Raw genomic sequence first — 20,317 nt, 5'->3', positions numbered from 1 at the left:
ATTTCTCATTGTTTTATGAAGCAGGAAAGAAGGAAGCAAATTCCAGGTGGTGAGAGCTGTAGGAGGGAAGATTCTGAGATGACGGGGAATTTCTGGTTTTCGATCCAGCACTAATAACTAACATAGTGTTGCCTTCTTACAGTCAGACATTGTGCTTTATACGAAATATTCCACATAAAACTCGTAACACTATTGGGCAGGTCCATTTTAGGGGTAAAGCAAACCAAGGTACAGAGGGGTTAAATCACTTGCTCCGGGACCCACTGACCGAGCCGCGCTGATGGCATCGAAGCTGCATTCTCTCCCACCCGAAGTCCTCCACAAACACCTCCACCCACACGGGAGAGCCAAGGTCGAGGCGCCAGCTCTCTCCACCCAGCGAAATGCCAGTCACGCCACCCAGCCTTCTCCCCGCACTCGCGCCGCGGAAGGGAAGCCGGAGGAGCGGCGCGCCCTCCACACCGGAAGTCGTAGGTGCAACGTGGGAAGCGTCTTCATAAGCCCCGCCACCGGCGTTAAACGAATATGGCGTAAAGGAAGGGGGCGGGATTTTGAGAATGACGCAGACCCTCAAGTGCTTGGAAGCAGTGGGAAGAACGTTCTGTGCATTGGCAGGAATCTGTGTTAGCGAGACCGCAGCCGTTCACTGCAGCTCGCTGGGCGCTGGCTGTCGGGGAGGTACACCGGGAGCTAGACGACACATCTCTATGGTCAAGTAAACATAGAGCGGGCCTCTCTGCCCCCACGTGGTGGGCCTGCGCATGAGCAGTAGCCGCAGCTGCGGAAACATGGCGGAGGAAGAGTGAGTGTTTGGGCTTTGACTCTCTCGAGTGGGGTCTTGAGCATCTGGTGCCATCCACAGTGTGTATTCCTCAGCGGCGGGAAATAGGCTACTTGTGGACTGAAGGAAGAGACTAGAAAAGACTCCAGGTTACAGAGGGTGGGATGAGGAGGAGGGAGCCAGCCGTAGGGTTCGGGCTGACGGTCAGACGGAGGGAGCCGCCGTCAAGTTCGGGTTACCCCCAGCGGCGAAGAGCGAGTTTCTGGCGGCGGGTTGAAGAGTGCCAGACTCGGGTTCGCTCAGCCTGACTTAAGTATTGCTCCTGCCGATGGGACTGCACCCGTCCCAACCCCACGGAGTTTTACTAGAATCACGTAGCTGCTAGTGTCTTTAAAAGGCTGTGGCAGTAAACGCTCCATGGAGGCATACGAGGGCCAGTGGCCAAGGGGTTCATGACTTCTTACCGCTTTAGGAAAGGGTGAATGTTACGGGGTCCATTTTGAGGACTGGAGTCAGAAACCACAGGTTTCAGGGAAGTCTTTCTTTAGGAATTTGAAGAGAGTGATGTTTCTCAGGCCCAGAGATGGACTAGAAATTCATTGAGATTTGTTTTTTAAACATATAGCTGATTGCACTTCTCTCTATCAGGCAAAGAAAAAAGATCCCATTGGTTCCAGAAAATCTCCTGAAAAAGAGGAAGGCTTATCAGGCCCTTAAAGCCACTCAAGCAAAGCAGGCACTTTTGGACAAGAGGGAGGTAATGATGGGGAACCAAGAGAAGGGAATTAGAATGTGTATTTGGTGAGTTATATCTAACGTGTTGAACTAGATTTGGTATTGACAGTCCTTTCCCCATAGATTCTAACAGGTATACGGTTCATGTCTTCCTTTAACAGGTATTTATAAAACACTTTCTGCAGGTAAAATACTGGAGTGGAGTTTGTTAAGGAAGAAGTGGAGTAGAGATTGTACTATTTATTTAGGTTCATACCAAGTGATTTGATAGACCAAACATGCTTGTGTACCTGGAAGAATACATATATTTTTTTTTTTTAACATGCCAGACAATTTTTGCTATTTGCTAAACGTTTTTGGAAAATACATTATTTTGGAGTCAGGAAAATGAAACAAGCTCATGCTTATTCTGTACTTTATGATGCTTAACCCAATGTTAGGTTCCATAAACGTGTTAGTAAATGTTGACTAACAGCATGGAAACTAACTTGTTTATTCATCAGAGGCTTTTCCTAGTGGTTTCTGAGTTTTCACAACTCCACCTTTACTTGGGTGTCTCATTTTTCCCTTATATAGGAGATGTGCTTCCGTTTGCGGAACACAGTGGGAAATACACTCAGTTGATAGTGACTAATGAATTACTATTGTAGAAATAAAAAATAGAGGCACAAAATGGTGACAACGGTCTGCCTTCTCTGTAGCAGAAGAAAGGAAAACAGCTCAAGTTCAAGCGACTGGAATGGTTTCTACATGACTCCTGGCGGCAGCAACGTGACAGGGTGCGCCTCAGACGACTAGAAGTGAAACCTCGTGGCCTGGAAGTGCCAGATAAACATTCCTTGGCCTTTGTTGTCCGCATCCAAAGGTGGGGAGCTTGCCAGATTCCATAGGCTGGAGCAGACTATTGATTCAGCTTTAGACCCTTTCTAGGGAGATGAACTACAATAGGCTTTAAGCCACTAAGGCAAGTTGTGCTGGGAATTCAGGGTTGAGCACAACATAGTTTTCTTTTTTCTTTTTTTTTTTTTTTAAGATTTTATTTATTTATTTGACACAGAGAGACACAGTGAGAGAGGGAACACAAGCAGGAGGAGTGGGAGAGGGAGAAGCAGGCTTCCCGCCGAGCAGGGAGCCCGATGCGGGGCTCGATCCCAGGACCCTGGGATCATGACCTGAGCCGAAGGCAGACGCTTAACGACTGAGCCACCCAGGCGCCCCTCAAGGAGTCTGTCTAGGAACTGAACCAAGGTCAAGTAGATGGAGCATATTCAGTGCTGGAGAGAGTTCATAAAGCTTTTTCCTCATTTAGTTGTACTTTACCCGGTCTATCTGCAGATACAGCCGCCTCTTCCTATTTCCTGTAGCCAGTCACCCAAACCAGAAACCTGTGGGCTTTAAATATTTTTGAGCCCTCATTATTAACCTTCCTGCCACTTCCCGTAATTTCTTTCCTGGACTAGCGCGTTAGCTTCCTAACTGGATTTCCCTGCCTTTGGTGTCACACTTTCAGATCTGTCCTATATGCTCTTCTCAGTGATTGTCAGAAAGAAAGCGGATTGTGTCTCCTTTACCTAAAATCTTTTGGGCTTACTGCCCACAGAAGCAAGTGCAGCTTCTTTTGCTTGATATGCACAGCCCCGCACACACACTTCCCCCCGCCCCACACACACAGAATCAGGGCCCATGTCTGTGTTCCTGTAGCCGTCAGGCACTGCTCCATGTCGTGTGAGAGTGATCTGTGTGCATACAGCTGCCGCCTGCTGACCTGACACCGTCCGTGTCTTGCGCTCTGGAAGCCTTGTAGTGGCAGACATTTCATAGGTGCTTGCTGGACTGACATAAAGTGGATAAAACCTGACTTCCTCTGCTGTTCATTTCAGGATTAATGGGGTGAGTTCACTGGTGCAGAGGACCATTGCAAGGCTTCGCCTGAAGAAGATTTTCAGTGGTGTCTTTTTCAGAGTGACACCCCAGACCATAAAAACGCTGCGTGTAGTGGAACCTTACGTGACCTGGGGGTGAGTAAGGTTTGTGTGTGTGTGGATTCACATTAGATTGTATTTGAGCACGGTGAGAACATTAGGATGCACAGGGTGCTATTCTCCAAGGTAACGAGCTTGTGTTGCTGTGTGTTGAAGAAACATTTTGTTGTGACCACAGTCACCAGAAATCAGCTGCCAGCCGTGGAACCCTGGAGCACGGGGCAGGTGGAGCAGGAGGTATCCATGCTGCTGCTCATGCTCACGTACCACGAACAGTACCCCGAAGGGCTCGTTCGCTCGCAAGCTGAGGCTGAGTAAGGGGTAGAAGAGAAATTAATTCTCAGAGTCTTGAAGCAGAGCTAGGGGCTGTGCTTGTGTAAGAGGAGTGTTCCTTCAAACGGGAAAACCCAGCAGAGGCCGGGATTTAATCTCAGACTCTGGCACCATCTTGGGTAGAGGGTCATATAAGGCCAGAGTCCTGAACTGTAAACCAGCCCTTGTTTTATTTTTGCTTGGGAAAGTAAAATTCTTTTTTGCATGGTGAATGTTTATAGCCGTACATTTTAATTTCTAATTACATAGGGCCACTCTGGTTTTCTGCCCCCTTCTTCACTTGTGTACTTCCAAGCATCCCGGCTGCAGTGTGATTGGTAGGAGATTCCTTGGTGGGAAGAAGGGGTAGTGGGAGAATCTCTCCTCAGGCAGGCTGCGGGACTGAGTGGCCAGCGTCATGCAGTGTGCCAGGGGCTGATAAGGCTGTACCTCATTCGGTCTCACATAGATTTCCAAATCTGAAGTCTGTCCGGGAGCTCATCTTGAAACGTGGACAAGCCAAGGTCAAGAATAAAACCATCCCTTTGACGGACAACACAGTGATTGAGGAGCACCTGGGTGAGTGTTGCCGCTTAGGGGTCAGTTGGGGCAGAAAGCAAGGATCTCTGGTGGTCTTGATGTGGGATCTAGGTCGTATTCTTCTTCTTGGGGTCCCAAGAACCTACCAGAGTGCCCAGCTCTGGCATGTAAGAGCCTCATAGTTTATACTGGGCCAAATGTTGAATGAAGGAATCTGTACCCTTACGTTTCCCAGGGAAGTATGGTGTTATTTGCTTGGAAGACCTCATTCATGAAATCGCCTTTCCGGGGAAGAATTTCCAGGAGATCTCTGCGTTTTTACGTCCTTTCCATCTCTCAGTGGCCCGTCATGCTACCAAGAATAGAGTGGGCTTCCTCAAGGAAGTGGGCTTACCTGGCTATCGAGGGGAACGCATCAATCAGCTCATTCGGCAGCTGAATTAAACCCAGGTGAGGCTGGAAACTGCCCTGGGGCTGACTTTTGATGGGCCATGCCTTGCCATTCATTTTGCATTTATCAGTATCTGAGAGTAACTCTGGCATTGGGGGGAGAGGGGAGACGGGTAGCTACAGGTCTAACAGAAATGTGCTTAGGACAGTGAATGCCTGGTTAGGACATGGGGCTATGTGTATTCCAATAGTTACAGGCTAGAAAATGTTGAGTAGCAAAAAAATCCGTAGTGCTGTGGTCATTTACCTAGAAATGGGGAGAGAATGTTAAAAACCAATTTCAAAAAGGACATGAAGATCTAAACCATCTATTTGTTGAAAGTATCTTAACTTTTTGAAATTGCTTATTGTTATTACTCTGAAGTGCCACCTTTCATTAAACTTCTATTAATGAAGTTATTCTTCCTCAGAATATCTGAAAGCACAGCGCATTGGTGGCATGTGTTTTGTCTTTTGAAATGGTTACCGGTATCTTCAAAGAAGATTATTTTCTGTTGTATCTTCAGAAACTAGAGAGAGGGTCAAGGAAAAGATGATGATGCTCCTGGCAAGCACTTGTCATCACAGCCCAGTTCCAAGGGAAAGTTCCAGTGTGTTTTCCACATTGGCTGCCCCTACCACCTCTGAAGTCAGCGGAGGACTCCTGCCACGGAAGAGGGGGTCCTGCTGTGTCGCATCGTCTATCTTGGGGTTTAAAGTTGGTGAACGAATACCCAAGCATGAATACAAGACAGCCTTGGACCAGGCTCAGGGACGTACTTGAACCTGGGGGTTCCAGGGGCCTTGTTTTGGAAGGAACTTGAAATATAATTACAAAGAAGAGCACAAAAACAGTGCTCAGTTGTCTCTGCTGTGAGTCCATGTTCTCACTCTTCAGTGACAGCTTTGCAAGTTCTCAGACTTGGCTGGCGCTGATGTGTATCTGGTGGCTTCCTTAGCCTAGCCTGCGATTGGCTTAGTCCTTTTCTTTAGCTCGGGATCTTAACTTACTCTTGGGTCTGTGAGAAGGGAAGGACCCTTTTCCCAGGAAAATACACTCAAATTTTTGCTTGGAAGTTTCTATGTTCATAGGCTTTTCTTAGGGACTCATGTACCTTATGTGAGGAAGTCCTGCACTACCTGGATTGGTCACCTGGGCCCTGACCTTGTTAGTCTCCTCTGGTCCCTTATCCTTTGGAAGACCAAAGTTTACCAAGATAGCTTTTTCCCTTGGAGCCAATTGGGTGTTTCCTGTTAGGAACAGAGTGGTAGATTCCTGAGTCCCCTGTACCATCTGGGAAATGCCCACCGTTTATTTCTGCTGGGCTTCAGGATGGGATGTTCTTGGTTTGGCATGGATGAAATTAGTACTGTTAGGTCTTTTTAGGCTCCATGAAGGCTTAATTGGACCCTCTCCTCGCATAGTCTATCCTCCGAAAGTATTGCTGTCTACCCCACTGGTAACAATGTTAGTAGACCAACACTGGGGCTTCCAGGGACCTGAGACCTAAAAAGGGATCTGATCCTGCTTGTGTTTATCATCTGTGTCCCTCCTAGGTGGGCTTTCCTCTGCTCCTGTCACTATGTTGCCTCAGTTGCCATCTGAGTAGTTGGTGAGGATGTGCCAGGTACAGGTTAAGACTTGAAAACATGCTTAACCGTTGTGCACCCTGGTCCCTTAAGCTCAGCTCTGCAGCACTTCTGGCTCGTGGGGCCCTCAAACATAGCTGTGAGGTCGAGTTAGAAGTAGAACAATGCCTTACAATGTGCCAGGTTGTGAGGTAATTAATTAGGTTGGTTGGCTTAAGAGTTCACCTGCCAGGAATAGATGTTAGAGCTTACACTTAAACTTTAAAACATTGTGAAATCAAATTACTTGAAAATGACGTATCAGAAAGCCATGGGAAAAGAGCATTTGTGAGTGCCTAACTAAGCCCAGGGTTTCTATTGGAGATCTGTTTTATACTAAATACAGGAATAATGTTCCCATTCTTGCTTGCAGAATGGGGCTATCTAGGCTAACCTGTGTGCCCAACTCAACACAGTTGTTCAAAGGATTAAGCAAAAGAACAGTTTTTAACTTAGAATTTAATGGAAATAAATAAGTTATAAAAATTAATGTTCTGCTTTATCGTGTATTATGGTGCACCATTCCCTAAACAAGTTGTGGACTTACCATTTCTGGGAAAAACGAGTTCTTATCGTATGATCTGTAGATGTGTATTTATGTGAATTGTTCATGGCCATCAATGTATATTCCTGTCAACACATACCATATGTATGTGGAAAACAGAAACCTCAGTTTCAGGAAGCAAGAGTAGGGGCAGTGAGCCACGTGGCCTATTTAAAGAGACAAACTTAAGGGGCGCCTGGGTGGCTTAGTTGGTTAAGCGACTGCCTTCGGCTCAGGTCATGATCCTGGGGTCCTGGGATAGCCCCACATGAGGCTCTCTGCTCCGCGGGAAGCCTGCTTCTCCCTCTCCCACTCCCCCTGCTTGTGTTCCCCCTCACGCTGTCTCCCTCTCTCTCTCTCTCTCTCTGTCAATTAAATAAATAAAAGTCTTTTAAAAAAAAATAGAGACAAACTTAAAGTGGTTGTAGGAGCTTTTCCTCTGTTCTAAAACTTAAAGCCTGACCCAACTAGTTCCCAGAGATTTTGTTGTTGGCTTTTTTAATGCTTTGGGATTTTCCTGGTTTAATGTGACTCTGAAGTCATTCTGGGGCCCAGTGTAATCATCAAACCGTGTATGATTAGCTGTTGATCTGGAGAGTGGCTAAAATCAACACCACTTGGACCCCAAATTCATTTCCACAACCACCAGAATAAGCTGAACCCGGGAGATAAACACTGACGTTCTCATACATTACTAACGAAATTGTTCCCAGTGGGTTGGACCCCGTTAGTGTGTCCTCAGTAGTATTTTGAAAACGAAAACACATTGAATCTCAGTAAAGGATGAGGTTTGTCAAATACCTATAAGGACTGAAACAGGATTAGAAAAAACATTTTTTTAATGAGGACTATGGTCCAGAAATACGGATACAAGATAACCCTGACGACGCTCCCAGGAGGCTTAAGTCCAGCTGAGACCCGTCGGGGCAAATGCATAAAAGATGAATAACGGTGGCCAGTATCCGGGGTGCGAGCTGATGCAGGACACAGTCAGGCCTTCCAGGTCTAAGAGGCAAAGGACCTCGAGCCTCAGGAACCCACTCCGTGCCATCAGGAAGGCGCAGTTCCTGCCTCCGCCGCGCAGGGCCCCTCCACGCGGTTCTTCTAGCGGTACCCGAGGGTCGGCGGCATCTGGGGCCCCGGTTCTAGGGCGGCGGCGCGGGGGCCTCTGCCGATCCCGCGGCCTCCCAGGGCTTGGGCCTCGGCGGGAGCCGGGACGCCGTGGGTTCGCTGTGGGTCGCCGCGATGTGGCGCCTCTCCACGCCCGGGAGCTCCCGGCCCTGCTGGACCAGCTGCAAGAGCTGCGCCAGGCTCACCGAGGCGGGGGCTGCGGGCGCGGGCGCGGGGTCCGGGCCCGAGCAGCTCCGACCGCCGGGCCGCTCCATGCCGGACCGCTCAGCTTGACCCGCGTGCGGAGTAAACGCTTCCGGGTGGGGTGGGTGCAACCACCGTCGGAGGGAATGAAGGGGGGTTCGTAGAGCATACCAAGCCGGCCCAGAAAGGGGGGAGCACTTGAGAACCACGACCAGCTTCACGCAGAAACGCTTCACACACACGGCAAACAGCCCGCACCAGAGTCTAACGTGCAATGCTTGAGAAGGAACTGGAAGGCTTGCGCAGCACAGGCCGTGCATGCGGACACGCTGGTGCAGGCAAAAGGACCCAATTTGGCACACATGCATAGGCACCAAGTACAAAACTCTTTTCTTCTTGTTAAGATTTATTTATAAGAGAGAGTGAGCGAAAAAGAGAAAGAGCACGAGCAGGGGGAGGGACAGAAGGAGAGGGAGAAGCAGACTCCCCGCTGAGCAGGGAGCCCCAAGCGGGCCTCCGTCCAGGGACTCGGGGTCATGACCTGAGCCAAAGCCCAAGGCAGACGCTTAACCGACTGAGCCCCCAGGCGCCCCTTCTTTTCTTTCTAAAGTAATCTTTTGGGGGGGCGCCTGGGGGGCTCAGTGGGTTAAGCGACGGCCTTTGGCTCAGGTCATGATCCCGGGGTCCTGGGTCGGGCTCTCTGCTCAGTGGGGGAGTCTGCTTCTCCCTCTGCCTCTGGCGCTCTCCCTGCTTGTGTTCTCTCTCTCTCTCTAATAAATATAATCTTTTTAAAAAAATTTTTTTTTAAATAAAGTCATCTGGGGAGGGGGTAGGGAGGATGGGTTAGCACGGTGATGGGTATTAAGGAGGGCAGTATTGCATGGAGCACTGGGTGTTATACGAAAACAATGGATCATGGATTACCCCATCAAAAACTAATGATGTAGGGGCGCCTGGGTGGCTCAGTCGTTAAGCGTCTGCCTTCAGCTCAGATCATGATTCCAGGGTCCTGGGATCCAGCCCCGCATCGGGCTCCCTGCTCCACAGGAAGCCTGCTTCTCCCTCTCCCTCTCCCCCTGCTTGTGTTCCCTCTCTCGCTGTGTCTCTCTCTGTCATAAATAAATAAAATCTTAAACAAAAAACAAAAAACAAAACTGGAGAGTCATCTCTTAAAAAAAAAACTAATGATGTAGTGTATGGTGAGTAACATAACAATAAAATTGAAAAAATAAATAAATAAAGTCATCTCTTGGGGCTCGAACTCACGACCCCTGAGATCAAAAGTCACATGCTCCACCGACTGAGCCAGCCAGGCACCCCGGGTACATACCTATTTTCACACCAGGCAGAAGTGCACACCTACAGGGACACATGCAGCTGTGGAGAAATTGCCCGTGGCCTCAGGAGAACCGAGAATAAGCAGCAGCACCGCAGAGCCTCGCCGTTCCCTCCCCATCTCCTGCCAAGGAGACTCTATTCCTGGTGTTCGTGGAGGGGATGAGAAAAGAGGAAGGCAGGCCAGAGGTGCCACAGTCCTTCTGGCTGCTCACAAAGTCAGTGCCCGTAATTGTCAGGTTTCTAAGTTTATGGAAAGTTCGCCTCATCTGGCAAACACTGCTTTCACCATGTAATCGAAGTCTAATTACTGTTAACAGAACGAGCTGGCCACCTGTGTCTCGGGAGGTGCGGCCGAGAAGGGCTCTGTGGAGGGAGGAACACTACAGCCTTCAGTATTCCTGCCCAGAAGGTGCACTCTGAATCTAGTCCTGTGGAAATGAACAGACCAAGCAAAGTGAGAGACATTCTGCAAATGACTGGCCTGGACGCTTTATAAATGCCAGTGTCATAGATGTCTTGGGATGCCCACAAAGACGGTTATGGTAATTCTGATCAGATGGGTGACTATGTGGACTCTCTTCTGTGGCCCCTCCAGGTCCTCTCTCCACCCTTATCCACCCAGCTTCCTGCACCCTGGCATCCACAGACGTCGCAATGGGCTCCCTTAACCTCTGGCTTTGGGGTCTGGCTAGTGGGGACCCCAGCAGAAGAAAGAAGGAGAAAGAGGTCAGTGTATTTATTCCTCAGTTTCCCTCCGTCCACGATTCCCACTGGCGGCAGTGTCCCTCCAGAAGCTCTCTGGCTTTGGGGCCCTGCCATTGATCCCTCCCCTCACCCCTTCAGGCCTGTTACCAGTTTCAGGTACCGCATGATCACTTGGGACATCCGGACATCCCTTCACCCTGCCACACCTCTATAAATAGTCCCTTTATTAAATTCTCCTCAAATTTCCCAATATACACGTGTCCTCTGTTTCCTGTCCGTACTCACCAATAACGGAATGGGCCCCAGGAACAGCCTCAGGCAGAATACTGAGATCAGACTGATCATAAACCCAGAGAGTGCAGGGGAAGCCTCCTTGCCGAGGGGGCAATGCACCCAGGTAATCCACTGCGTGCAGAGGTATCGCCATTACCCAAATTCTCACTGGGGGTGGAAGGGGTGAAGTGGAGAATACTTCGTTGTTGCGGTAGGGAGATGGCAGGCGAAATGGCTGTGGTTCATATGGCTGAGGACTGGCACCAGGATGTCATCGTAGGCTTGCCAAGTGGCAGTGCTAAGTGTTCAGCCCTTTAGGGTAGCATAAGAGTATGCTAACACAAGGGCACTGATGGGGAAGGGGTGGGACTCTGAGATGAGACGGGGACGTTTGGGCAGACATGTAGTGCCTCTGTTTCCCTGGACAGCGGCTTCAGGACTCTCTCCACCTCCAGTCTTCCCTGGCTCTTCTCAAATTAGATCCCAGAACAGCCTGGGCAAAGAAGTACGAGGCCCACGCTGAGAGCAGAAGGCCCAGACAGAAGGAATTACAGACCTTGCTGAACTGCCTTGGCAGGAGCCACAGCAGTATGTGTGGGAATGGGTTCTCAGGGAAATAGACCCAGGAGAGTGGAATGTAAGGCTCCGTTTGGCCAAACTCAAGGCCATGGATGCTCATCCAGGATTTGGGATTTAATGTGTTGGCTCGAGCACCTGGGAGAGGCATTAATAGTCTGTGAGGTTGGTTAATTAAAGCCTGGACTTAATGGTAGCCTACAGTTAGTAAACTTGATATGCCAGAATTTCTCTGGCATACTGTAGAGGAAGGAATCCAAAATCTCAGAAAGGTGGGAATGCTGGATTAGATTCATTATGTGCAACCTGATTAGCCATCCCTCAGCACATATTTTAAGGGGGTCTAGAAAACCCTCCCTTCGCCAAAGCATTCAGAAATGCTTTGGTGAGGGGTGCCTGGCTGGTTCAGTCAGTAGAGCATGCAACTCTTGTGCTCAGAGTCGAGAGTTTGAGCCCCACGTTGGGCGTAGAGTGAAGAAGGAGAAGGAGAAGGGGAAGAAGGGGAAGAGGAAGAAGAGGAAGAAGAAATGCATCGGTGAGAGCCACGCACATCCTTGACTTGCTCTGATGGCTGTCCTCTGTAGGCTGGAGAAGCTGGTGGCAGTGCCGGATGAGTCCGTGGAACTAGAGTCTACAATCTCGTTGGGAATAATGGTATCCTGGGAGTGTAAAGGCCAAGTGGCGATGCTTAACAGCCAAAGGCAAGGTAGCTATACCACCTCCCATAAAGACATGGGCAATAGTGGCCATCCATTGGACAGAAAGATAGTCCCGTGGACCCTGGTCAGCCTCGTTCCCTAGGCACTGTAGGCCTGGGTCAAGGGACCCATGGTAGCAGGGACAGAAGCTATGCTTTGGCTCAGTAACATAGCTTTCCCCTCTCTGAGGCTAATCTGGCTGTGGCCAGTGCTGAGCGCCCGACTTACTGACAGCCCAATGCTCGGTCCCTGATTGGGCACCATTCCCACCTGGTTGTAGACTGATCTGACCGGGCGCTCCTAGCATGGAAGGGCTGTGCTTTATCCTCGTGAGAACAGACACATAGTCCAGGTATGAATTCACCTTCTCTGCCTCCAGTGCTCCTGTCAGCACCACCATTCTGCTAGCATGAGGCGTTCTGAGGGACAGAATACCTTACTCATTGCCGTGGCATTCCGCATAACATCACCTCCAACCAGGGCACGCATTTCATTGCCAAGGAAATGTATAAATGAGCTCACTCCCGAGGAATTCACTGGTCTTACCATGTGCCCTATGACACAAAAGCAGCTAGCAAGATAGGATGGTGGAGGGGCGCCTGGGTGGCTCAGTTGGTTAAGCGACTGCCTTCAGCTCAGGTCATGATCCTGGAGTCCCGGGATCGAGTCCCACATCGGGCTCCCTGCTCGGCAGGGAGTCTGCTTCTCCCTCTGACCCTCCCTCCTCTCATGCTCTCTCTCTCTCAAATAAATAAATAAAATCTTTAAAAAAAAAAAAAAAGATAGGATGGTGGATGGACCTGCTGAAGGCTCATCTAGAGCATAGCTGAGATGCTACACCCTGCCGGATGCTGGCGCTATCCTGCAGGATGCAGTGTATTTTTTTTTTTTTAAAGATTTTATTTATTTATTTAATTGACACAGAGAGAGAGTGAGAGAGGGAACACAAGCAGGGGGGAGTGGGAGAGGGAGAAGCAGGCCCCCCACCGAGCAGGGAGCTGGATGCGGGGCTCGATCCCAGGACCCTGGAATCATGACCTGAGCTGAAGGCAGTCGCCCAACCAACTGAGCCACCCACGCGCCCCATGGATGCAGTGTATTCTTTACACCATACCCATGCACAATCATATAGAGCCAAGAGGTAAGTAGGGGTAGTTGGAGGCTCCTCCCTATTATACCTCAAGTCTACAACCTACTGGAAGAATTTTTTACTACCCATTCCAATAATGGAATGGACTCAGGGAGCTTGGTGATCCTAGTACCCAAGGGAGAAACACTTCCACCATACAATAATCATAGTACTGATGAGTTGGAAGCTGAGATGGCCCCTGGCCATTTTGGTTTCTGCTGCTACTGATCCAATAGGCAGAGAAAGGCACCTCTGGAAAGTCTTGGTTGATTAGACCCAATTACTAGAGAAAATTAGGTTGCTGCTGCATCATAGAGATGGGGCTAGATCTGGAGCCCAGGGGATTCACTGAGGTGTCTTTTCTTAGGTTAACAGGAAACTTCAGCAACCCAACAAAGTCAAGACCACCTAACGACTCAGACCCTATAGGAATAAAAGTTTGAGCCACCCACCAGGTAAAGAATCTGGTGCTGGCAAAGGATAAGGAGAATGTCTCATTGGGGGTGAAAGCAGGCAGGTGTGAGTTGAACTTAGGCCTTGTAACCCCCAGTTTTCCCCTGCTAACTTCGGTAAAGAACACTGGTGGTAGCCAACATTTTAGGTTTCAGTGGGAACGTGGTCAAATTGACATCCCCTCTCACTGATGCTGTAGCTGATGGGACACCGTGTGTCCTCTGTGCTGGGGGCATGGATTTTTCATCTGGACAAAAGAGGTGGCTTCCCTGGGACCCTTTAGAACCACCCACCCACTCACACACACTCACACACACTCACACACACACACACACACACACACCAGCCCTGTGCTCTGGGAAGCTGAACTGCGTCAAAGGACTCTTACACCCTCCACTGGGATTCAGCCAAGGGGGGCAACAGCTGGGGGGCAGAATATGGGAGGATACCCAAGTCAGGGAGTTTATTCTCCCACTTCCCTAGCTGCTGGATCCACACCGACTACGTCCATTGACTGAAGGTCACAGCTATTGCCAGGCACCCTGTCCACACAGCTCTCTGTGGCTCTGGGTTCCTGTAACTGCTCCCCCCTCCTTCAGACCTCAGGTGCTGACACCCCACTGTTGTTGCAGCTCCAGCGGTTCCTTGCCACCCTACCCACACCTTTATAAATAGTTCTTTTATTAAACTCTCTTCAAATTCCCCATCTGTGTTCCTGCTAGGTCCCTGGGATATCTACTATGTATTTTAGTTAAGATCGGTTTTGGCAGTGAGCATCAGAAAACCCAAAATAACAATAGTTTATTCAAGATAAATCTTTCTAAATTCTTTCTCATGTAAATTAAACTTGGTGTAAAGCAAGCCAAAGCTGGTGGTGGCTCCATGAACATTAGATCATTATATATATATATATATATATATATCCCCGCATCGTGTGTGTTCCCTCTCTCGCTGTCTCTCTATCTGTCAGATAAATAAATAAAATCTTAAAAAAAAAAAAAAAACTTATTTTAAAAAAAAGAGAGAGAGACACAGTGAGAGAGGGAACACAAGCAGGGGGAGTGGGAGAGGGAGAAGCAGGCTTCCCACTGAGCAGGGAGCCCAATGCAGGGCTCGATCCCATGACCCCGGGATCATGACCGGAGCCGAAGGCAGACGCTTAACAACTGAGCCACCCAAGCGCCCCTCAAGTGTCATATTCTAAATCACTTTTCCTAATGCTCACACCAACTCCAAAAGGATGATCTCCCTCTCCAGGACCCCACTCTCTACCCCTGCACACACACACACACACATTTCAGTAATGGTGTCTGTTATGCTCCAAGTCCCTTATCTGTTTGTGAGCCTGTCTGTCTCCTTTCTTGACTCCTGGGAGCATCTCTTTTTGTCTTATTATCCCCAGCCCCAATTCCTGGCATAATAAAGACACCAATAAATGACAAGGATATTTTAAGGCTTGCATAATATTTCATCATATAAAGGCACCCTAGTTTACTCAACTACTTCCTTGGGTTTGGGTTTTTTTGTTTTTTGTTTTTTGTTTTTTATATAGGAGAGAGAGTGTGCATGGGCTGGGGGAGGAGCAGAGGGGGAGGAGCAGAGGGAGAGGGATAAGCAGGCTCCCCACTGAGTAGGGGACATGGGGCTCCACACAGGGCTCGATCCCAGGACCCTGAGATCATGACCTGAGCCCAAAGCAGACGCTTAGCTGACCGAGCCACCCAGACACCCCTAGCTACTTCCTTGTTACTAAACATTCAGGTGATTTTTATTCTGTATTATAACTCTCATGGTAGGATTTTTATCTGATCAGTGAAATAGGTGGCCCTGTCAGTATTAACTGCAAGAGACTTCTACTTGCTCCTTCAGCACACACACACACATACTGATCTGCCCCTCTTGTTGCAATCTTCTAATTGGATGGATGGGTCAGATTCACAATCAGTAATCACTTGGTTATAACAATGGTCTTTTTCCAATAAGCACTGCTACTTTTCCTTAATTCTCTTTTTCACATCCTATGTGGCTCATCTCAGTTTAGAAGGGCCCTTGGTTTTCTCTCTGTGCATTTGACCAAAAAAGGGGGAGATAGGGATAATCTGCTGCATGCCAGGCACTCAAATGTGTACTCCAATTGGACAACCTTGGAAAAAGAACCCTGGAGAGAGACCTGTAAACACGTCCTCCCTGTAGTGAACTCCCAGCTCCAACCGCTTGCTACAGGGGAATCTTCAGCCCTGTTAACTTCCTTTTTCTGAGTCTCCGTTTCCCCAGCTGTAAACAGGAATGCGAACACCTGATCAGGAGGTTGTGAGGATCAAATGAGAGGTCTGTGAACAGGACCTGGCTCTTAGCAGCGGGTCAGCAAACAGCAGCTTTAATCCCAATGAGGAGCTCAGAGAAGGATTTCAGCCCTGGGATTCAAGGCCGGAGAGTCGGGGCATCCTCACCGCCCTGGGCAAGGGCATCTTTAGGATCAGCAAGACTGTGGCCTCAGAGGGAGATTCTTGGGGCTCCTGGAAGGAGGGGACCTATGAGAGAGCGAGCAAGGAAAGCTTGCAAAGCCGACCTTTGCGGGGAGTGGGGAGGCGGCCAGTGGGAGGGTAGGTGAGCAGCAGGAGATGGCCCCAGCCGGCGGCGGGCAGGGGAGGCGGCTGGCACCGGGGTCTTTTGCCTCCCCATTCCTGGGAAGGTCTTAAAACCCTAAAGAGGCCAGAGGGCTCCTTCCCCATCTGTAATGTGGTAACGGAGCCCGGGCCAGCGCCTCCCCAGGCTGGAGGGCGCGAGAGTCGTTAGGGACACCTGCCTCCCCCGCCCCCTCCCAGCGGGAGCCCGCGCGGACCCCGCGCACCTGGGCGCCCGCTGCGCCTGGGAACACGTGGCGCCCCAGGCCTCCAGGCGGCGGGGAGGGAAGGGGAGGGAGCGCGGCCCGCGCCGCCCGGGCTCCCTCCCCGCGTCCGAGGGTGCAGTCGACACACTATTAAAGCAACCGTCCCGACGGAAATGGGGTGAGGCTGGCACCAGAATAAAGAAGTCGGGGAGCCGGGAAGAAATAAACCCGCCAACATAAAAGAGATTAACATAGAGAATGTTTCACAAATAATAGGGACAGGAAGGATTATTCAATTAATAATCGGGGGATCTTTAGATCGATTAGATCTTTGGGGGGGAACTGAAATTTAGATGCATATCTTGTATCCTACACCAAAATTAACCCCTGATAGAGTTATAATGGTGGTGGGGGCGTGGGGATTAAACTTCACGCGCACAAAAAGTAGCATGTATCGGTTCTCTAGAGGGGGGAAGACTTTTCTAGACTTAAAAGGGATGAGGTAATTCCCATTAAGAAAGATGGAGGCGTTGGTTCATACAAAACAGAAAACCGTCAGTTAAGAAAAAAAGTGAAATTAAAAGTAGCCAATGAATTAGGAATGGCTTCGGCAAGGGCAATATACAAGGATTGGTATGGTTGCTATGTGAAAGCGCTTACAAAATTAGTAAAACACTCGGACTGCAAGAGGGCAATAAACAATGCAATGAAGGAAACAAGGAAATGAGAAAAGAATGTTGTGATCAGAGAAATGAGATACCATTTTTAACTGATTAAATTAGGATTTTTGTTTTATTTTTTAAGGAATGCCAAATGCTGGTGGGGATGCCTTTCATACACTGCAGTAGAATATAAATTAGTATAACAGTATACACTGCAGTAGAATATAAATTAGTATAACGACTGGGTGGCTCAGTCGTTGGGCGTCTGCCTTCGGCTCAGGTCATGATCCCGGATCCTGGGATCGAGCCCCGCATCGGGCTCCCTGCTCGGCGGGAAGCCTGCTTCTCCCTCTCCCACTCCCCCTGCTTGTGTTCCCTCTCTCTCTGTGACTCTCTCTGTCAAATAAATAAATAAAATCTTTTTTATTTTTATTTATTTTTTTTTTTAAAGATTTTATTTATTTATTTGAGAGAGAGAGAATGAGAGAGAGCGAGTACATGAGAGGGGGGAGGGTCAGAGGGAGAAGCAGACTCCCTGCCAAGCAGGGAGCCCGATGCGGGACTCGATCCAGGGACTCCGGGATCATGACCTGAGCCGAAGGCAGTCGCTTAACCAACTGAGCCACCCAGGCGCCCAATAAAATCTTTTTTAAAAAATTAGTATAACAGATGTATATCAGGGAGCCTTAGAAGCTCAACATCACTAATCATTAGGGAAATGCAGATTGAAGTGACAATGAGATAACACTCCACACCACCGGGATGGCCACTATTAAAAAAAAAAAAAAATCACAAATGTTGGCAAGGATGTAGAGAAATTGGAACCCCTGTACACTGTTGTAGGAATACAAAATGGTCCAGCTGCTCTGGAAAACAGTGTGACAGTTCCTCAAAAAATTAAAAACAAAGTTACTATATGATCTAGCAATTGCACTTGTGGGTATATATACAGAAAGAATTGAAAGCAGAGTCTTGAGGAGATATCTGTGCACCCGCGTTCACAACAGCATTACTGACAACAGCTAAAACCTGGAAGCAACTACTGAGAAATCACATGAGAGATAATGGGTAAGAAGCAAAATGTGTCACAGGATGTGGGAACAAAGGCAGAAGAGAAATTATTAAGTTTCCTTACTACCTACAGCCCATTGACAAGTCCTTGAAACACGCAGAGTGACATTCCTCTAGGGACTCAATTGCTTCCAATGTTAACACTTTGCTAAGGGCGAAAGGCAGTCCTAGCCCTACCGGCTACCCCCAGGAGCTGGTAAGTCTACTTTAACATATAAAAGGTCCTTTAGAAATTTCCTTTATGTCTAAACCCCGCAAGATACGTGTTGGCAATCAACCCCCAAGCACATGGCCCACCCATATACATCTGAAGGATCTCATGACTAAGGTTTTATTAGATGGTAATAAATGACCCTTTCCCAACAATAGCTAGCCCCTTCAAGGTCCTGGAAACCTTGCTTCCAAAACTCCTTAGAGACTTACACTATCCCTAACTCCCTCCCAACTTGAAAATGTATAATGGGCCACTCCTCATGACCCCAGTGCGGCTCTTTCTGCCCATGGGTCCTGTCCCCGTGCTTTCATAAAATCACTTTTTTGCACCAAAGACGTCTCAAGAATTCTTTCTTGGCCATCAGCTTCGAACCCTGACGTCTCTTCCTACATCAGTATATACATACAGTGGAATATTATTCGACCCTAAAAAAAGGAAGGAAATTCTGACACTTGCCACAACATGGTTGATGACATTATGCTATGTGAAACAAGCCAGGCACAAAAAGACAAATTCTCTATGATTCCACTTTACCGAGGTAGTCAAATTCACAGAGGCAGAAAACAGAATGGTGGTTGCCACGGGCTTGGGGGGAGAGAGAATGGAGAGTTAATATCTAATGGGGACAGAGTTTCAGTTTTGCAAGATGAAAATAATTCTAAAGATGGATGGTGGTGATGTTCTCACAACAATGTGAAAGTAGTTACTACCACTAAACTGTACACTTAAAAATGGTTAGAATGGTAAATTTCCTGTTGTGTGTACTTTACCACAACTGGAAAAAAATGTTTTAAGTTAAGCGAAAAACAAACCAATAAAAATCACAGAGGACTTCAAGGCAGTATTTTTTAAGGAAATAAGGATGAGGGGCGCCAGGGTGGCTCAGTCGTTAGGCGTCTGCCTTCGCCTCAGGTCATGGTCCCAGGGTCCTGGGATCGAGCCCCGCATCGGGCTCCCTGCTCAGTGGGGAGCCTGCTTCTCCCTCTCCCACTCCCCCCTGCTTGCGTTCCCTCTCTCGCTGTGTCTCTCTCTGTCAAATAAATAAAATCTTAAAAAAAAAAAAGTTTAAAAGCTGCTCTATAATATTCACTAATACACATAAACCAAACATTAATTCATTTAGCCTTTCCCCGTCATTGAACAATTACATTGTTTCTCTTGCTTTTTTAATACAATATTTCAAAGAACATTTTTGTGCACAGATCTTTGTCTTATCATTTCATTAGGGTACATACCTAGATGCGAAGTTGCAGAGTCAAAAATGATGGCTATAGCTACAATTTAGTTTTAGAGTCACTGAAAATGGCATATATAAAGAGTTGGGCTTTTTTTTAAGATTTCATTTTAAGGGGCACCTGAGTGGTTCAGTCGTTAAGCGTCTGCCTTCGGCTCAGGTCATGATCCCAGGGTCCTGGGATCGAGGCCCGCATCGGGCTCCCTGCTCAGCGGGAAGCCTGCTTCTCCCTCTGCCCGCTCTGCTTGCAGCTTTCCCTGCTTGTGCTCTCTCTCTCTGACAAATAAATAAATAAAATCTTTAAAAAAAAAAAAAAGAAAGAAAGAAATTCTGTTTTTAAACGTGTGGGTGCGGGGTGTTGTAACAACGGGGAAATAAGTGTGCTGGGCTTTTCGGCTATCGTAAGGTCAGCCATCAGGAGATGGTTCCAGCCCTCACTCCCTCTGCCAGCTGTGTGGCCTTGAGCAGGTCACTCAATCTCTCTGAGCCTCAGTTGCCTCACCCGTGACATGGGGCCTACAGCAGGTGGGTGGCCGGGAGGACGGGCTGAATGCACGGCTTCCCGTCGGGCCTGGTGCTCTGTAGCCTGTAGATGGCAGAGCCAGCGACTGGGTGAAGGCTCGGCCGACTGGGCGAGGCAGTAGGGTGTGGGAGTGGCACCCTGAGTCCCCCGGCCCCTGGCAGGACTGGGTTTGAGGGCCAGGGTGGAGGCGGGAGGGGCTCCTCAGCGGGGGAACGGCTCCGGCTCCGTGGTGGAGCAGCTGAGCTGCAGCTGGGCCTGTGGCCTGGGAGGCAGTTTTGCGGGCGCCTCCTCCCGCAGCCCACACCTCAGGTCTGCAGCTGGGTCCTGCCTCCTCTCAGGAGGGCC

General features: G+C 48.8%; 2 protein-coding genes across 4 annotated transcripts; one reads left to right on the top strand and one right to left on the bottom strand.

The window, feature by feature from the left end:
* Positions 1-552: 552 nt before the first annotated feature.
* On the top strand, positions 553-6,897 carry RPL7L1 (ribosomal protein L7 like 1). Of its 3 annotated transcripts, none has more exons than XM_032409808.1 (7): positions 553-802; positions 1,430-1,538; positions 2,218-2,381; positions 3,397-3,534; positions 4,280-4,389; positions 4,586-4,800; positions 5,307-6,897. In XM_032409808.1, the coding sequence occupies exons 1-6, from the start codon at positions 762-764 to the stop codon at positions 4,792-4,794; spliced, it is 771 nt and encodes a 256-aa protein (XP_032265699.1). In that variant the 5' UTR covers positions 553-761; the 3' UTR covers positions 4,795-4,800; positions 5,307-6,897. The 3 variants fall into 3 exon arrangements, with proteins under 3 accessions (XP_032265699.1, XP_032265700.1, XP_032265697.1); XM_032409809.1 differs by having other exon boundaries at positions 5,211-6,897; XM_032409806.1 differs by having other exon boundaries at positions 572-802; positions 2,221-2,381.
* Positions 6,898-7,366: 469 nt separating this feature from the next.
* On the bottom strand, positions 7,367-8,368 carry CUNH6orf226 (chromosome unknown C6orf226 homolog). Its single transcript, XM_032410170.1, has one exon. The coding sequence runs from the start codon at positions 8,335-8,337 to the stop codon at positions 8,098-8,100; it is 240 nt and encodes a 79-aa protein (XP_032266061.1). The 5' UTR covers positions 8,338-8,368; the 3' UTR covers positions 7,367-8,097.
* Between the last annotated feature and the right edge of the window lie 11,949 nt (positions 8,369-20,317).

Source organism: Phoca vitulina, unplaced genomic scaffold, assembly GCF_004348235.1.
Source record: "Phoca vitulina isolate PV1807 unplaced genomic scaffold, GSC_HSeal_1.0 scaffold11, whole genome shotgun sequence".
Classification (NCBI taxonomy): domain Eukaryota; kingdom Metazoa; phylum Chordata; class Mammalia; order Carnivora; family Phocidae; genus Phoca; species Phoca vitulina.
This window is presented reverse-complemented; position numbering and strand designations above follow the sequence as displayed.